This window comes from Pteropus medius, unplaced genomic scaffold (genome assembly GCF_902729225.1).
Source record: "Pteropus medius unplaced genomic scaffold, Ma_sr-lr_union100, whole genome shotgun sequence".
NCBI lineage: Eukaryota > Metazoa > Chordata > Mammalia > Chiroptera > Pteropodidae > Pteropus > Pteropus medius.
The window spans coordinates 4,536,125-4,555,790 of NW_024346150.1; the positions used below are offsets into that span (position 1 = coordinate 4,536,125).

Sequence of the window (19,666 nt, forward strand, 5' to 3'; positions counted from 1 at the left end):
CACACACACACATACACATATATATACGTATATGTATATACATCAATCTTATTACAGAGATAAGAATGAGACACGTAGAATCACCATTGAAGGGGTCAGTGGTCCAAGATCAGTCGTGCCTCATGACTGGAAGCTGCAAAGGGTTCTCTCTGCCAAGCCCACTGGCCAGAAGACAAGCGGTCAGGATATAGGCACACTGCCTTGGAGAAGAGGTTCATCTAGCATTAGTGACTAAATCCAGAGGATGGAATAATACTTGCAGGCAGGATCTGATCTACTATTTAAAAGCACACAGAAGTAGCTAGCAAGTCTATTCACAATTCTGCAAAAGTTGATGTTTCATCCCAATGAAAGAGAAGTGAATTCCCTCCTAGACTTCCAACTCCTTAATTCAAACCTGGTGGATTATCTGGCACACAATAGATAATAAATGTTTGTTGGCACTGAAATTAATGGCACGTCCTGCCATTGAGTCTGCATAACTACCTGACAAAGTTGTCTTTATCTTACTATGAAGAAATCAAAAAAGATCAGTTTGGTAACTTATTAAAAAGGAATAGAGCCGAGACTCAAGCTCAGGTCTTTCTGGCTCTAGCGCTCATGTTCTTTCCATTACATCATACTACTGCAAACCACCTGCTTTACTAAATTAAGAAAAACCCTTCTGTATCTTTACTAATCACAAAATTTACAAGACTATTCTGCATGTGTAAAAACCTCTTCTGCTCCCACCTCCTTATTCTCTACAGATGATCTCATTCATTCCTTTATTCAAAATATGGAGATGATTCTGCATCAACACCACTTCTATGTATCTCCCCATCCTCCCTTTCTTCACTGCTGTAACTAAGAGGTCACCCTTAAGTTCTAGGTGACAGATTTGTTCCACCCTCGAACCATGACCTATTTTGTCCTTAATTTCCCAGAGAAGGCTCCAGCCCTGGTCAGCACTGCTATGACTTACTTACTTGAGCCACAATTCGGCACTATTGTCAGGGTTGAACTGGTTTCTCCAACCCTTGCTGAGATCCTCACAGCTATTCTGAGCTGTGAAAAATTGCCTCAAACTAGCAGCTTCAAACAGCTCAGTTAAGGAAGCTGTGATGAATGGTTTGGTGGCCACTGAAGTGTGGATGTGGCTTTCTGTTGGTGAGATCGTAGGCAAGCATGGTAATATTGGCTATAATGTTTAAAAACTAATCTTTAACATATATTTGATTTACTGTTTGAGTGTTTTTGGTCCATGTACAAAGACTGCTATATGAATAAAATAAGATCATGTGTCAAAATCAATGTTTTCTCCATCAAACACTACATAGACATAGAAGCTAACAATTTCTCAGTATTAAGTTGGGTTGCCTTTTGCTTTGATACATTAATATAGCTCTAAATGTATGTCTTTGTTTAGCCTAAAATTCAAAAGGACATATGCAAAGATATCCACCTGGTACATGTATACATGAGGAAAACATTTTAATTTGAAGGTTTGAAATATACGTTAAGCTTTATTTCCAGAAAAGTTGGGGCAATAGCCTTGAGAAAACTAGAACCTGATACAGTAGGAAAAACAGTAATACCACGTGCCAGACAGTGATATAGTTAAATCAAGTCAGTGGTCGTAAAAAATAAAATTTGGACTGTATCTCTGCTGAAATCAAAGAAATATCCCTTTGATAACAGCTATGTCTATGAATGCTGAGATACTTCTTCTCAACTTGAATACAGCCTCAAGAGAAAATAGCTGGTGGCATTCTAAATATGTATCTTTGTAACATCTGTAACAGTAAGACAGAGTGAATGAGAGCTATGACCTACATTTTAAATCTAAGTCTGATATCTGTTATATTATTAATCTGTCCAGTTTTATAATTTTTAGAACCTATTTTTGCAAAGTAAAATATCCTACAAACATTTAAACAAGATTATAAGAGTTAACACCCATGAGTCTAAATGGCATATGTCCTGACATAAATATAAATGACTGATAACAAAAAAATTAAAAATAAGTGACTCCTCTATTTCAGGGTAAAAGCCCCTTCAGTGGCCCTCATTCTCATCCGTTCTCTAGGGCCTTACTCCATCAATAATCCTAATCTGGCTATGTTTTATTACATCTTCATTCTTTCTTCTATGACATCTTCCTGCCAACGTAATAAATGTTTTGAAGTGCTTCCCATTATAAAATACACACACGCACCACCTCTAGTCACCAGGCTACTCCTTGAACTACATTCCTGTTCCTCCCTCCTTCCCTTCACTACCAAGTTTCTTTTTCACAGCCTCCATTTCCTCACCATCTAACCACGCACAAAAAATTCTCTTTTGATAACCACTAAGGGCTTTTTCTTTCATCCTCCTCAGACTCTCTGCAGCAAGCCACTGTCAAAACACTCTTCATATGACCTTCTCTCATGATTTTTTTATAATGCTGTTGTTCATTCTCAGATCTACCTCTCATTCTCCGATTCCTTTCTCCTTCTGACCCCAAATCTAAGTACTCCCTTTGGTTGTGTCCATGGCCCACTTCTTTCCTCTCCTATGGGAACTCACTCAATCTTTTCTTCTGTCCTGGCTAGGGCTGCAGCCCACATTTCCAACTGCTTGTTGAACACTGCTTGTCCTACTGACATCTCAAACTCAGTATGCTCAAAATACAGTCTTCTTTCTTTTTTTGTACATAGCTATTTACTATATTGTAATAGAGAGGTGCATCCCAACTTAATCTTAACTGAAACATCAGCATATACCATGAAAAAATGATTGCTCATGTGTATCAAGGCATGTACAAGGATGTTCACAGCAACAATATTTGTAAAAGCAAAAGACTGGAAACACCTTGAATGTCCATAAATACAAAGATGCATAAAATGTGGTCTTTTCCTTCAATGAAATATTATGCAGCAAAATGAGTAAATTATAGCTACATCAACATGGATGAATCTCAGGAATACAATGTTAAAGGGGGAGAAAGCAAGAAACAGGTATATATCATGAGATTCCATTTTATAGTTATAAAATATGCAACACTAAACAACATACTATTTGAGAATACAGAGTGGTAAAAATAAAGGGAAAAGAAAATGTTAAATGCAAAATTCAAGATAATGGGCTCTCCTGAAGGAGGGAAGTGGAATTGGGAAGGATCACTCTTAGAGATTCTAAAGTACTGGGAATGTTCTAGCTCTTAAGCTGTGAGCGGGGACACCAATATTTGTTGTATCATCATTCTTTAAACTTACATTTGTCTTACAAATGCAGTTAATCTATTCATTATTTAATGAAAACAAACTTCAGAAAAGATATAACAATAGATATTTTAATTAGTCTGAAAAATCCGTTAGTTTTAATTTTCGTAATTTTCATAATTATGTGGAATGCAAGTAAAACAGCATTGTACACAATAAATGGGATCTACTTTTATGGGCCTTCAATTCACCACTTGTTTGTCCTATGGGAGTTTTAGAAAACTAAAGCAAGAATAGCAAATGCATTGATTTGCTGAGCACTGCAGGTACTCAGTGCAGCTTTATGAGATCCCAGGCAGAGTCAGCACAATACCCAATGAAGTGAGAAGGCTGGAATTGTCACAGTACTCTCAAGATGCCAAAAATCCAGTTTGAATTATCTTCTCACCAAAGTGAATAAGCTTGTCTTTCTCTACATCTGTGTTCACCTTCACAACATATCACTGCTGGTCTGCTACTGCCTGGCTCCAGGACTCTGGGCGGTTACCTTCGGCATGCTGGATCAGTATAATGGCCACAGCTCCATCAACTGAGCATGAACCTGTGCTCATTCAGCCCCTCAACATCCCTCAGGGGTAACATGTATTAACTCCACTTTACAGAGGAAAACAGGCTCAGGGAAGATTAACATCTGTCTAAAATCAGTTATAGCAGGTACCCGAGGCAGGATTCAAGTATAGGTCTCTCTGACTTCAAGCGTAAACTTCTCATCTGGCACCCAGAAATCTTCATCTCAGGACTTCTCTTGTCTAGGCAATTTCCCAATGAACCTTCTTCTCCAGTGAAACAGAGTCACCTTAATGTCTCCTGAAAATATCAGGCTCAATTTGTATCCATGCCTTTTCTTATGTTATTCTTACTGCAAACATCCTCTCCAACTTTCTTCCACTCATCCAAAAACTATCCAAATACCAAACACTTCCTTCAAGCTTCCATTTGGGACTGATCATCTGAAGCCTTCCTGAACCAATCCAACTCTAGAGTGGTCTCGCTTTCTTAGAATCTTGTTTTCTAATTGTTTCATTAATAAGGCTACAGGTTCTACGAGAGGCAAGATGCTATCTTCTTCTGTGGCATTTTGCTTTGCTTTATTTGGGGTTTTCCACATAGACACACTCAGTGACTGCAAAATAAATGAAGAAACTCATGATCCAGGTACTCTACAGACATATTTATAATCCCTGTGGTAGTGGTTCCAAGGAGATCCCAAATATCCCTCAGGGCTTGTTAAACCTACAGATGCCAGGCTCCATTTCAGGGACCTGGTGGGTCAGAATGTCCCACAGTAGGGGATGGGAGAACTGGGTATCTATATTTTTTACATGTGCTCTTGAGTGCATCCACAGATGAGAACCTTTTGTTTTGTTGCAGTTCAGGACCATACCATGCAGATAAACACATAAAGGACAGACATAGAAAAGAAAAGTGAACCAAAATTCTAAGAAATATGTACTTTTAAGACATATAAATACATATTTCAAGAAATCTATTTCCTTATGGGAATGATTTTGAGGGGAGGAGTAGGAAAGGAAGACAGGAAGCAAAGGAAGGAGGAAAGAAGGGGAAAAGAGGGAAGTCAAAGGGAGGGGGCTGTGAATTTACGAAACTTCGCAAAATCTCAAGGTAACTCATTCTGCATTTGAGCAGTTCTGATTGTGGGTATTTTCTTACTTTGCACCAAAATTCATCCCTATGATCTTTGTCTCAGTGGTCCTAGTTCCTCCCTGACAGGCCTTACAGAACCTGCTTATCCAGGCATTGCAAATGCAAATACCTACAAGGCCAAGGAAGATACTTGAGTGAAACCAGCAGCATGTTAGACAGCAGGGAGTGAGGGAACTCAGGTGAGTTAGAGACTGAGAACCATAACTAAAGGAGTCACCAGTGACTCCGCTTCATTGTCTCCAAGCAGCTCTGGCCCACAGTTACCAGATCCTCCAATTTATCAAAAAAATTGTGATGTCTCCCAATTTTTAAGTATTGATCAATAATTAAAAAAAAAAAAAAATCTAAACACTGGTCAGGCCTAGCTTCCACAGGATAAATATCCTCAGTTCTTCAACAATTTCTTCCCTAACAGTGTCAGGTCTCTGTTGCCTTTAACAAAATATCACACTCCTGTGCCATCTAATTATAAGAGTGGAGTGAGCATCTCATTCTTTCTACACACCGCTTTCTCATAATAAAATCTAAGACCAAAATTAGATTTCATAGTGGCTACATTACACCTAGCTGTACTAGATGTTTCTAGTACAGCTGCTACTAAACCACATTTCCTCCCGCCCCCATTGTAAGCTTCTGCAATTGTGTTTTTTGGCCCTAAGTGTTAAGACTTTTAAGTTATTACTGTCAGATTTCTTATTGGTTTCTCTCACCCTAGGCTGTCAAAATCATTTCTGGGTTTCAATTCTGTACCCGGTACTTGAAAATCCCTCCTATATTTGGGGGAAAAAAAATGCCCTCTCTACATATTCAAGTCATTGATTTAAAAAAAATAAATGTAGAGCAAGAGCAGACTGTTGGGAGAGCCCTCTGCCAAACTATTAAAAATCACAATCTCATTAATCCATTTGGATACAACCAGGCAACAAGAAATGGATCCACTTAACTGTTCTCAATTCTAGCCTATACTGTTAACAGATCCTGTAAGATACCTTATAGACCTCTAAATACAATTAAGTGCATATTACTGTTTTCTCTAGTAATCTCTTAATATTTCATTCATTCAACACATCTATCACTACATTCACAACACTGAGCAGTCAAATACCTAAGCTCATAGAATTTATGTTCTGGCAATAGAGATGGTCATTGAACAAAAGAATTCACAATTAATCACTAAACAATAACTATGACACCAAAATACTAGTGATTAATTTATATGTCTGGTATTTCCTTCAGAATAATTACAGGATGGTATATAATTCAAATAATATTAACTCGGAGTTAATAATTATTAAAACTGGGTAATAGAAATGGCAGACTTAACTATACTAATTCTACTTCTTCTAAATTTGAAATTTTTCCATTGAAAATTTACAATTATAATTATGATACTGTGGAAAACTATGGGAAATTTAAAAAATGCTAATAGTGAGGACCTAACCTAATGTGAAGAGGCAGAGAAAGCTTCTCTGAGGAAGTTACTTTTAAATCTGAAGAATAAGAATTATCTAAATTGAAAGGGGAATGGAAAAGGAAAAGCTTTCCAACCAGAAGGATCAGTATGTGAAAGCATTCTAATACAAGGAGGAACAGAGTAAGTATAAATAGTACAAATATTGTCAAACCATGGTTGATTTGCAACCACAGTTTGGCTACGGATAAAAGAATTTGGCAAAAATTAGCACCCTGGGAAAATCAATTGACTATATGAAATTTATGAGTATTTTATACCTCCTTATACTTGGTATGCTATATACATCTTTTATGTCAGTAAAATTCAAAATAAATATATATGTATACGGAGATAGCTAGGAAGGATAGATGGAGATATATAGATAAAACCCACTTGTTAAACATTTACCAGCATAAACATTTACTAGTGGCAAAGTCTGAGCCTTTGAAAGGGAATTAGAGACTTCATTTGAACCTGGTCTGAGTAATATTCTCAAGTTTTGGGACATGGGAACTCACAGAAAAAGAAATGTAATTCAACACACTATCTGGGCTCTGCATGAACACTATTTAAATAGATGTAATAACATACATGCTTTTATGAGTTTTAACATTAAACCTTGGTCTGTTAAAATTCATCTCTACCCTTTGAGATAAGCTAGCCAAACATACATGCAGCAAAATTATGAAGCATACAGCCTGCAATCCTAATTTAGATTTACTACTGCCATAAGAGAACAAAATTTGGTGCCAGAATGATAACAGTGATTATTAACTGTGTAAGACATTTGCATAGTTTCATTTGAGCCTCACAGGACTATAGGCTATAAATCATCACCTCCATTTTACCAGTGAGAAAACTGGGGATCAAAGAAATTAGGCAATTGCCAAAGACACATGCCCTAACACTACCACTTCAAAGCCCAAAAATCCATCCTGTGGCACTGGCTCAGACTTGCCCTCCTCTGACCATTTGCTCAATTATTAGTACTAGGTCACCAATCAGTGAACAACCTTAATAATTACAGTAATTCACATTAAGACATAAAAGCACTTTAATAGATTAATTTCTTAAATCTCTGGAATGGTGGAGGGGTGAGAGGATTGTTTTTGTTTTGTTTTGGCATATGCATGACGGTTTGAGAGTTGACAAAGAGGTAACTTCTACATGCCCCTTAGCTACATTTCTACTCCACCCAGAAAGAAAAGAGTCAGGAACTTGTCCTTCCTTCTGAAAGTTTGTGAACCCCAAAGAGAAAGCCAAAACAAAAGCATTCAGTACACTTCTTTTCCATTCTCCTTCTATCCTCTACCCATACTTCCCTTACCTCCACTCATGTTAAAAATTTTAAAAGCTCCTGAGTAAATAGTTTGATAACATTTAGTGATGTTCGCACATAAAATTACCAGGGACACTGTCAATTTGTATTTCCTGGAAATATGACCTAATAAAAATAACCCTCTGGTTCTTTTACACACACACACACACACACACACACACATTAAATAAAATTGGGCTAATGCAGCTGTTTCATTTCATTAGCATTGAGAATCCATAAAATTGACATAAAGAACCAGGCCATCATGAAAAAGTAATCATGTCAAATACATATTTAAAGTTGATTTATATTGAGTCCTTTAAATGCACTGTGGGTCTGCTGCCCTGAATCTCAAAGCTACAATAAATACTAACAGTATGAATTCACAAATATATAAAGGGAGTTACCAAATTGATTGAATTTATTTATGGGATAATCATCTGTCTTTCACTAATTATTAAAGATCGTTCTGAAAACTTGGTGTCTTATTTTTCAACTCAATGTTTGAGAAATATTTAAGACCACCATCAAGGAAGACAATAAACAAAAGAAATACAAACAAATGACCAGATCAACAAAGACCTTTTTTTTAATGATAATATCTTACATAGGTATTTGAGAGGTTGAGAAACCACAAACTCTTAAACCCTCCCAGCAGGAATATGTACTGAAAGAACTTTTTAAAAAATAAATAAGATAGCTACCAATGCGTACTTACAAAGTAGAAGGCTTCAAAACAATACACTTTTACCATTTTACGGATAAGGAAACTTTTTGAGCAAAAAGTTAAGTAACATGCCCAAGAATACAAAGCTAGTTAAAAAAAAAATAAAAGCTAGAAGGCAATCTGGAAACAAGTATTGTCTTTAAAATGCGTGTGTTTTTAGAGCCAGCCATTCCTCGTGGAGTTTATTATAAAGAAATAATTAGAGAAATATACAATTTGTACAATGATGTCCCCTATAACATTATTTATAAAAATGGGAAGTAGAAACAACCTAAAGGTCCAACAATAGCCAAATGGCTAATGTCAGTGTACTGTGCATTGAAGCAATGGAATAATTACATAGTTTTTTAAAGTGATGGTATAACTCTACTTACTGAAATAGAAAGTTAGTCCCACGTTAAAGGAAAAAAGGAAAATACAGAGTAGTGTATACAGTATAACTTTTATTAAAAATAGGTATAAAAAAAGGCAAGAATATACTCCAAAATGTTAACTTGTTATATATTGTCATAGGATTTTTTAGTGGTTTTCTTTACTCACATATATTTTTTAATATTTCTCCAACAAAAATGAACAACCTCTGTAAACATTTATTTAAAAGAACTCACACATTGCTCACGTGAATGTAAAACAATACCAGCACTTTGGAAAACTGTTCAGGAATTTCTTATAAAATTAAGTATATACTTCAATGATCCCACCATTCTACTCATAGGTGTATACTCAAGAGAAATGAAAGTATATGTTCATTAAGACTTGTGACAAATTGTGTACATTCACACAATGCAACACTACTCAGCAACAAAATATTGATATATGCCTGAATACACAATATGGCTAAACCTCAAAATCATTATGCTGAGTAAAAGAAGCCAGACACAAGAGTACATATCATGCCATTTACATAAAATGCAAGAGAATGCAAACTAATTTACAGCAACAACAAAAAAAACCAGATCACTAATTGCCTGAGGCCTGGAGTGGGGGGAGGGGTGGAGGTGGGGGGATAGACTACAGAGAGGCATGAGAAATTTGCGGGGGAGGGCGATGATGGAAATGTTTTGATTATGGTGGTGGTTTCAGATTTCACAGGTATATATAACTATCAAAGGTGACTCAGCATCAACTCAGCATCAAAGCAATTTCTCTTTTCTCTTCCTTTTTTTTAAACAACCAATTAGACACCTATAACCAAAGTGCCTCTGCACATTACACCAAGGTTCCTAGCTCACCTGTGCACCCAAAAGTAAACAAGATAACTATTAAAGCTTATCAAATTGTACCCTTTTAATGAATATAGTTTGTTTTATATACATTATACTTCAACTAAGTTTTTAAAAAGCATGAGTTTATGTCTTGAAAAATATACAGGTTTTACAGTAATTTTTTCCTAAATTCTGTACACAGGAATTCTAGATCACCAAATTGGTTTTAAACTTAGTAACAACAATTCCAGCTAACATTGATAATATCAACAGTGGGCATGAAAGTTGGTAGGGGACTTCATGAAACACTTCGATGGGCACCTAAATCTTAAGCTAAATTGAAAATATGAATGAATTTGGAAGATAAGATCAGGGAGCATGAATACTATGAGCTTGAGTATGAAAGTATGAGATATATTTCCCTACACGTTTGGGGAACTACAAATAATTTGGTCTGACTAAAATTTAGAGACAGATGAGGTAGAAGGAGAGTAACAAACAGGGCAAGATGAGGCTGAAAAGGCAATAGTCAGATCACAAGAGACTTACATACTAGATTAAGAGTTTGGACTTCACCTTCACAAGTAAAGGGGCAGGAGGAAGTTGATAATAAAAGTTAATGAAGAGAAAAGAAGAAAAAATTTATTCTTAAAAGATCGTTCAGGCAGAATTACGGGAAAAGGTTTGAGGGCAAAATAAGGCAAAGACTAATTAGTAAACCCACTGGAATAATCCAGGCCAGAGAAGACCAGAGCCAGAATCAAAGCACCAATACAAAAGGATGAATTGATATGGTAAAGCACTATACCCAGTCTTTAGTGACTGAATATGAGGAGAAAATAAAGTCTAATTCCAGTTTTCAAGCATTGCGCACGGAGATAAGAATACAAGCGGAGAACATCTAGAAGAAAGACAATGCCATCTCATTTAGATCTCTTGTAGTAAAAGAGCTATGCAAGCAAGTACACAGAAGAGGTTACTATTAGTGCCAAACATCAGCAAAATCTGTGTTGTGCCTTGAACTCTGATTATCATCCTTCGAAGAGCAACAAAAGATTTTTAAAATATTTTCCTACTATGTCTATACCATATTTTTATATATGTATTTATCTTACTTCCAGATATTTTCCTATAACATTATTTTAACTAAAATAAAACACATCTTCACTTTGTTATTTGTTTGTTTAATGTTTTAAATTTCAAAACACTTAAAACTTTCAAAGACAAAATATTAATCAAAATAACTTTACCTTTCATATGTGACTTTGATAACAAAGTGGAAAAGTGATAAACAGTCTCCCTTTAAAAAAAAATGCCAGCACTTCCAAAAAGCCAGAGAGGCTTATATGTAGAGCTAATTCAGAAAGGGGATAACACCTAAAGACATGGATAAATACCTTATTTTAATCCAAAAACATGAAATACTTACTGCACCTTCATAATGCTTCCAATATGCCATTTAAAATAAATTATCCTTGAAAATAAGTTTTTAACCATTCAATATACTCTCTGAAATATCTTGTTAACATACTATTTGACTTAAATATATCAAACATTTACAATCAGCAAAACATTTGAATCTGAAAGCCTGACATTCTGACTTACATTTTCCCAAGTATAATAATATAAACAAATTTTTGAGTATTCAACATATTAAAGTACAACTACCTATTTATAATTACCTTTCAACAATATGGCACACCAGTAAACACCAGTACAACACTTTATAGCAATCATATTATGTGAAATTACAAGTGGAAAACAAATTTCTCAGTAACAGTGAGTCACCAAATTCCTTCATCTAATAGTTACTATAAAAATTTATTTAAAAAACCTAAACACACAAACATGATTAAACATTTTTAAATTATATTGAAATGTCATGAAACTTTTTTTTTTACGAAAGGAAAGTTTCAAAAATAAAAGGACAAATTTAATTCTAAGTATTTCATTGTTTTCTACTCTTGTAGAAAATTATTTATTCAATCGCTTCTTTAGGTTCTCAAGGTGTTCCACATTAACATCTTGTAATGCCAGTACCATTGCTTTAGACAAGGAGGGATTAAGGGAAATAGTCATCAGACAGCACAAATCTATTAGATCTCTCTGACACTTCTGCAAACCTTCCTGGAACTTTTGGTATTGAAGAGGATCCTTTTTTAACTTTTTCATTTCTGGTACTGAAAACCCTATCAGACTAGTAAGTATTTCATCTACAAAGTCTACATCTAAATATGCGGTACCATCAGAAATCTTTGCTGTTATACTCCAAATGCCACCAGAACTTGAGAGATTTCCAGTTAAGGTTACAATAAATGCTTTGACTTTCACTGTTGTAACTTCCTCTAGTTTGCTGGCCATTAGAACAGACAAATAGATAAAGGGTGGAGAATACAAATCCAGGGCAACAGAAAGATTAGTGCTATTCTCTGATGATCTTAAAGAATAATTCTGTAAATGGTGATCGCTTTCATTAGAAATTTGTGAACTTTTTGGTACATAACTGCCCAGTTCTTCATTTAATATTTTATTATTTAAGGAATGTCTATCTGAACTGCTGATGGTTGGTTTTACTTTATTATCTGTCCCAGAGTTCTTATCTTTATTTGTAAAATCATGGGGGAGTGGTATATTATGAACTGAAAAAACACTATTGTTGTCTCTAGCAGATAGACAACTAAAAGATTTGTCTTCATTAGTCATTCGTTCAGATAAATTTTTTTCATTCCAATTATTGTTTCCATACTTGCAAATCAAAGAAAAATCATTTGAAGTATTATGTTTATCTGAAGATCTCTCTATTGTTTCATCTGTGATTCTGTTCAAAGTCAATGACTGCAATTCTTTAGGCTCCATTTGTTCTTTCTGGACAGCTTCTTCCAAAAGCAAGGCCTCAGCCAATGAAAAGTCATCTAATTCCCCATCAGTGAAATGCACAGATTGATTTGGTGGTTTCTCCTTTGGTCTTAGAGAAATAGCAAGTCCTCGTTCAAAATCTGACTCTCCTGGGGGGAAAGCATTTGAGGAACTACCTGTGCTGAAACATCCTCTTTCCAAAGAGGTGTCATTCTTTGCTGCAAGCTCAACATTTTCATCAAGACTTGCCAAGAGTTCTTCATCAGAAGGCCCTAACACAAGATCGAGATCATCTGTAATTCTAGGGATGCTTTGGTTAGAATTATTTGGTATGACTGAAACTATAGGAACAGTTTCCCCAATTAATCTTCCAAGTACTTTTTCTTGTGCATATTCCTCTAAAAGAGCATCTACTTCTCCTCCCAACACCTTCACATTTTCTGGTTTCAATAAGAGAACACCAAGACGGAAAGAAATGTTTCCATAAATCAAAATTTTTGTACCTGGAGGAAGATTACTATGAAGAACTGGAATAGGCTGATATTCCATTCCTTGCATTTGGACAATTCCATCAGTTAACTGCAACATCAACATTCGTGAAGGTTTTGCTTCCCAAGGTTTTTGGGTTACTTGTGTTTCAGCTGTAATTAGGTCATTCATATTATTCTTTCCTCTCAACTTTTGTATCTGGGAATATGCAGGTTGACTTACATCAACCAATGAATTAATCTGCAGAGCAAAAAACCCATTCAGTTCTCCTTTTGGAACTTCTAAAATGCCATCAGGTAAAAGAGGATGCTCCAAATCTCTCAGATCAGTTAGGAGCCATTGCTCAAACACTTGTTTGTTTATTTGTGCCTGACTCAAATTAACATTATTATTTTCTTCTTGGATCCAGTTAATACAAGCTTCCAGCCACATCAGAGGTACTTTAACATGCCATGTAGCTAAAAGCCAAGTTTCAACTCTTAATGCAATACTAGTCACACTCATTTCTTTTAAATAAAAGATATATCTGTTACCTAAAAAAAAAAAAAATTATAATTCAGTACACTTAAATATAGTCTATAATTCTGTACAATGCACAAACAGGCATAACCATACCCTTTTGATTTTTCTCACTTCAGCATCTTAAAAGTCTTTGACTTTCTACATAGCCAAAAATCAAATATCACAAGTAATCAGAGGGCATAATGAGAAAAGCAAAAGTCTGAAAGCTAGCTCTGCCAAATTACAAGCTGTCTGACCTAATATAAATTTCTTAACTTCTCTAACCCAGTTTTTTCTTCATCTTTAGAATGTCAATACCGTGCTCGCTTCAGCAGCACATATAACTAGAATGTCAATACCACCATCTATCTTACAGGGTTGTTGTGAGGATTACATGATTAACATTTGTAAAGCAGAATGTCAGACCTATGGTAGACATGCAGTAAAAAGTAGTTATGATTATATTAATAACCAGATTCTGATAATCTAGTTAAGAAACGATATTCACTAAGGTCATTTTCATATCTTTAATTCATATTCTATTAAAACATACCATTGTGTTTGACCATACAGCACTTAAATATGTGCTCTAAGGATAAAATTATAACAAATAACAATAAATACTATGCTGATGTAAAGCATGTTATTTGTTTGGCTAAATAATTCTCAACAGTCTTACCAGGTAAATATACTTCTGATTTTCTCAGAATGATAAAACAGTAGCAAAACAGTAAAGACTAATTAACCCTCTGTTCACAAAAGTATATTTTTTCCTTCCACAGATGAGGCTAAGAGATAAAATTTATAAAAGTTTTAATATGTCCATAAGAAAACTTACCATTTAGAACAGGAGTCTAAGATTTGATGACAGGACTTGGAAGTGGTTGTTCAGTGGAGCACTTGTAACTTCTACTACTCAGGAAAAGCCCTGGGAGCTAAGACCAAAAGCAGTAAGGGTTATAAGAGGAAGCTGCAAAAAGAATCGATGGCCTATTTTCACGAGTGCAAGAGTTGGACAGAATGGTTTTTCGGGTTCCCGTTATCAATCAGGATAGAGTGTAGGTAATACAGAATAAAAACATGAGGTTTGGAGTGAGATAAACAGAAGCAAGTGACCATGAGAAACTTATACATTCTAAGCTTGTTTCCTTGTCTATATAATAGTTACTTCCTAGGGCTACTATGAAAATTAAAGGAGATCGGAGAGGACAGCTGGCAGGCCACCAGCCCAGGAACAGATCTTAGGCAGCTGGGTCATCTGACCCAAGGGGTAATCCAGCCCATTTAGGCTGCTCACCTCAGCCTCAGAACCACCACCTCTGTGGCCAGTCAGCCATAGGGCATCCAACAGCTGCTGCAAGCCAAGAAACAAGCTGCCCAGAAGGTGTCCAAGGCCCACAAGTGACCAGAAGCTGAAGCAGGACAAAGCAGCTCAGGCTAAAACTGAACAATACCATGTGCAGAGGAAAAAAAGAGTTCGAGGCCAAAGAATCTGGGGCTCTGAGATGGAGGAAGAAACCCAAGAGAAGACAACAATCCTCCAGACCTACTTCCGGCAGGGCAGGGATGACATCCTGGATAATCTCTTGGTTTTACCTGCAAAATCAGCCAGAAATCCATGAAAACTACCGCATAAATAGATAAAAGAATAAAGAAGCACCTGTTCCATGGATTGGCATTTTAGATGCTTTCATGAAATATGAAGCATTAGCAAAGCTCGAGCTATTTCTTATGAAAAGGCAATCATATATAGTAGGTCCCTTCACTTTTTGAAGATAGCAAATCTTATTTCTTTGTACAAACTTAAAGCTTATCCAAAAATTTCATTTTTTACCTTGTATTTCTTGGAAATTTATTCAGTATATACATTGTCTGGTTTCCTATGTCTCTAGGCTCAAACATATACATTCCATACTAACTTTTTCTTTCTTAGATGTAAAAAAAAAAATTTTTTTTTGAAAAAAAGAGATTAAACTTTCTTCCCCTAAAGCTTTCTTAAAGGTCAAGGATTTTATCTATAAAAAAGTAGTAAATAGTTATGTGTAACCTGTATTAAGTAGCAGCCAGCCTTAAAATAGTACTTTCTGGTTAAGGGTTAGAACAATGAATATTAGTATAATTGTTTGGGCTGCTTTTAGTTTCTCTTACTCAAAATACTAGATGACAGAACTCAAGAACTTGTTACATATTATTAATTGGTGTACTGATAATAGTTTAAAAACTGTGGCGCCAATTATTTTTCACTTACACACTCTGTGACCCTAAACAAGTGGTCATATTATTCATTTAACAAATAGTTAAAATTTTAAAGGATGAGTTATAGTTGTGAGGATTACATGAATAATATTTCAAAGGAGTTAAGAAGGTCATTATAATTACTGACCAGGTGAATCTTTGTATTGAAGAAAATGATTGAGAGTTTAAGTATGTATGTATGTGTGTATATATATATATATATATAAACCATATATATATATATGTATATATATATATGTGTGTGTGTGTGTGTGTGTGTGTGTGTGTTTATATATGAAAACAATGTAAAAAGGTAGGAAAGGTCCCTTGCCCATTGTGATGAAAATAAACCATGTAGAGTCAAATCAGCATGTCTCTTTAACAAAGAAACCAACACTCTCTACACCAGCTCTCTGATTTATCAAATGGAAATACTTCCTAACTTATTGCTAAGGAAAGCAAAATATAATGTGCTAACTTTAATGTATAAAAGAAAAGAAAATAAGCATATTCTTCTTTCCTTATATATACATAAAGGATCTCTAGAAGGATATACAGGAAATAAAACTTTAAATATAAAGTTACACTCAATAACAAAGAATAAGATCTTTGTGGGCCAGGAACAGAAGAGAAACCTAGAGTAGTAAGTGAGTACTAAAGCCCCAAGGAAAAGGCAACTAGATAAAAACAGCATAGGCTAAAGCTCCAAAGCTCCAAGGATCCAGCATCCCAATTATGGGTTAAAAGACCAGAAACAGACTCCTTGCTAGAACTGGGCCAAAAAATATTCCACCAAACACCTACTTATGGCCTATGGAGGGAACTTACATAGGGGCCTATATAACTTGTAGTCCAGAAGTAGGCTATTTACATAAAGAAAAATCCAAATCTCTAATGAAACACCTGACCTAGATTATGCCAGCCAGAGGATCAGGCTGAAAGCAACTCCAAAACCATACAAAAAAGAAAAACACACATGGGAAAAACTATCCAACATGACCACTAAAGCCAAAATAATAATGTATTCGAGGAAAATTCCCACATCAGTAGACACAACAAATAGGAGAATTTATGCCTGCAGAAAAATTTAAACAAAGAATCTTAAATGTTTTTTTAAAAATCTTTTTTTTCCCCTCTCTTTAATTCCCCCCACCTTCTACCCCTAACCTAGGGATGTTGCCGTCCCCCTTTTAGACCTGGATCTCTGAAGGCTGGGCGTCTCCTCCCACACGCTCAGGGCGTGCACCTGGGGCCTGGCACCCCTAGCGCACTGGGGGGCGAGGGGGCTGGTACACCCGGGGGGGCTGGTACACCCGGGGGGGCCTGGCACACCCAGGGACTGGCGCACCCAGGGTATGGTCCGTGGCTCCACCTGGGGCATGAACCTAGGACTTTCTGCACGTAAAGCAGATGTACTAACCACTAAACTATGGAGCCACCCTTAAAAATCTTTTTAAACATACATGAACATACTAAAAATACTTTTAAAGTGGGACAATTATAGTCTTAAGGAATAGAAGATAATAAAAAATAACAGCCATTTATAAAAAGAATCAACTGGAAATCTTGGAAATGAGGAAGTCTCTGAAATTAAAAATTCAAAAGATGGGATAAACAAACTAAAAACAAATGAAAGAATTTATGCATTGGAAATTACCTAGAACAGAGTAAAAAGAAAGATTTAAAAAATTAAGCAAAAAAGATTTTAAAAGGCTACATAGGATAGACTCCAACACTGAAGTAATCAGTTTCAGAAGGAGAAAATAGAAAGAGGTGAAAGAAATGGTTTTTTTAAAGATAATGTTTGAAGATTGTCCAAAAATACAAATTTCCAGTTATAAATAAATGAGTATTAAGGATGTAATGTGCAGCATGATGATTACAGTTAATCATCTGTATGATACATAGGAAAGTTGTTGAGAGTAGATCCTAAGAGTTCTCATCATAAACAGACATTGTTTTTCTTTTCTTTTTACTGTATCTATGAGATGATGAATATTAACTAAACCTATTTTGATAATCATTTCACAATATATGGAAATCAAACCACCATGTAACACACTCTAAGCTTATACAGCGATATATGTCAATTATTTCATTAAAAGCTGGGAAATGACAAAGCATCAAGGACAAAGAAAAAAAATCTTATGACTCAGCAAGCTGGATTTAAAATTTCAGATAACAAAACTGTAGAAAATACAAAAAGAATTCAGAGGGAAATTAAGGTATTCCTGTTTTGTCAAGGAGGAGAGATATTGATCAAGTTTAGAATTTTATAAAAAATATATAAAATTATGTTTAAAGTTAAAAATGGAGGGTTGATAACACAATTTTTATAATCCCTCTTGAAATTCCACAGAAAACACCTTTTTCATTGGCCATAATACTCTAAGAACAAAGAAAACGGGAGCAGAAACAATGGCAACAAATTTTGGAAGCTTGAAAGCAGACACATAAGTAGTTTATGACTTAGCAGAAAACAATAAGTTAAATTCTAAGCTGGTATTAAGGATGGCTGATTTAAAACCCAGAACACACAAAAGGCAATGGTAAGTACATTTGGAAGTAAAAGGCACTCTAAAAACAAGATTGATTATAAAATTATTTAAGACACTAAGACTGGCATCCCCATCCCATGTCAGAGAGACTGCTCCTCCTACCTTCTGGAGAGCATAAAACAGAGGCTTTTAGATGGGGACACCAGAGTACTGTTGAATTCTTAAATACTAAATGCTGGATACGTGTTACTTTCTTCCTCCACAAAGTTTCCAGAAATACCAATGACTAGGCCTATACTCCTCTAGAGAGAGATTAGACAATCTTTCTCTGGGCAGTCTTACCACCCTAACAGAAAAGACCTAGAAATACTAACATGAGAGATTCTGTGGTTGAACAGCCTATTCTGAGACTGCATCAATGGATTCAGGGTTCCAACCAGCTTTCTTTTTAGTTTCCCACTTAATAATAACAAGATATCTGAGAAAAACCTCTAACAAGAAACCACATCAAACAGAAAAAATGCAGGAAAATGACTGGAGACAGAAACTTCAAAAAAGCTATCATTAATATCCACAGAAATCAGACATCATATCCATGAAATAAGAATAGGATGCTATAACAAGGAGTATTCATAGGGCAAAAAAAACAACTTCTAGAAATTTAAATATGATAGCAGAAATGAAAAACAGTAGAATGAATGGAAAATAAAGTTAATAAAATCTCTTAGAAAAGTATAACATCAGTACAAAGAAATCAATGGAATCTGGGGATTGAGAGTGGGGTGGCTATAATCAAAGAAACGAATTTAGAAAAATTTCCACAACTTAAAGACAAGAGCTTCCAAATAAAAAGGACTCAACGCAACGGATAAAAATAGACATATAACATAGCATATCTTTATTAAATTTCAGAATACAAGAAAAAAGATTCTGCAAGCTTCCAGAAAGTGAGAACAAACAACAAACGATACATTCAGAATATCAGGAATGAAAATGGCTTCAGATTTCTCAATGGAAGCTCTAAGGTAAATGAACAATTCCTTCAAATTTCTGAATGAAAATTATCTCCAACCTATAAATCTCTACCCAGGCAAAGTACCAATTAAGTATGACAATGAAATAAAAACATTTTTAGATCAGCATTGTCTAAAACAATTTTTGTAATGGAGAATGTGTTCCAACATAACAGAAAAATAAACCAAGAAAGAGGAAATATCTTTGATATTACACAAAACAGAGGCAAAACATTATAGTAAAGGGTATTTGTAGGATGTAAAGGCAAATAGCCCAGAAGGCCTTAGGAGAGATTATATTTTATGAAGATTAAATTGTGTAACACCCACTGTTTCTGAGATTTCACATCTTTCTCCTTCCTGGTTTACACCTGTTAATTGGAGTATTGATGTATCTCTATGTACAACTGAGATTTAAATAACTGGAGGAGTTAGGAGTTGAACTAATAAAAAATATACAG

General features: G+C 35.2%; 1 protein-coding gene across 11 annotated transcripts in view; it reads right to left on the minus strand.

Annotated features, from left to right (window-relative positions):
* RMI1 (RecQ mediated genome instability 1) overlaps nucleotides 1–19,666 on the minus strand; it is a 226,723-nt gene that overhangs the window by 196,914 nt on the left and 10,143 nt on the right. For 7 of the 11 annotated variants that reach the window (XR_005655573.1, XR_005655575.1, XR_005655579.1 and 4 more), the window contains exon 3: nucleotides 14,298–14,394. The exons of 2 other annotated variants lie outside the window; for them this stretch is intronic. Coding sequence is in view for 2 of the 9 variants with exons in the window: in XM_039875651.1 (XP_039731585.1) it covers nucleotides 11,588–13,462 (1,875 nt within the window). In the remaining 7 variants the exon portion in view is untranslated. Of the gene's footprint in view, nucleotides 1–8,831; nucleotides 13,492–14,297; nucleotides 14,395–19,666 lie in introns of those variants that run through there. 2 more of the 11 variants (XM_039875651.1, XM_039875652.1) reach the window with 1 other exon arrangement.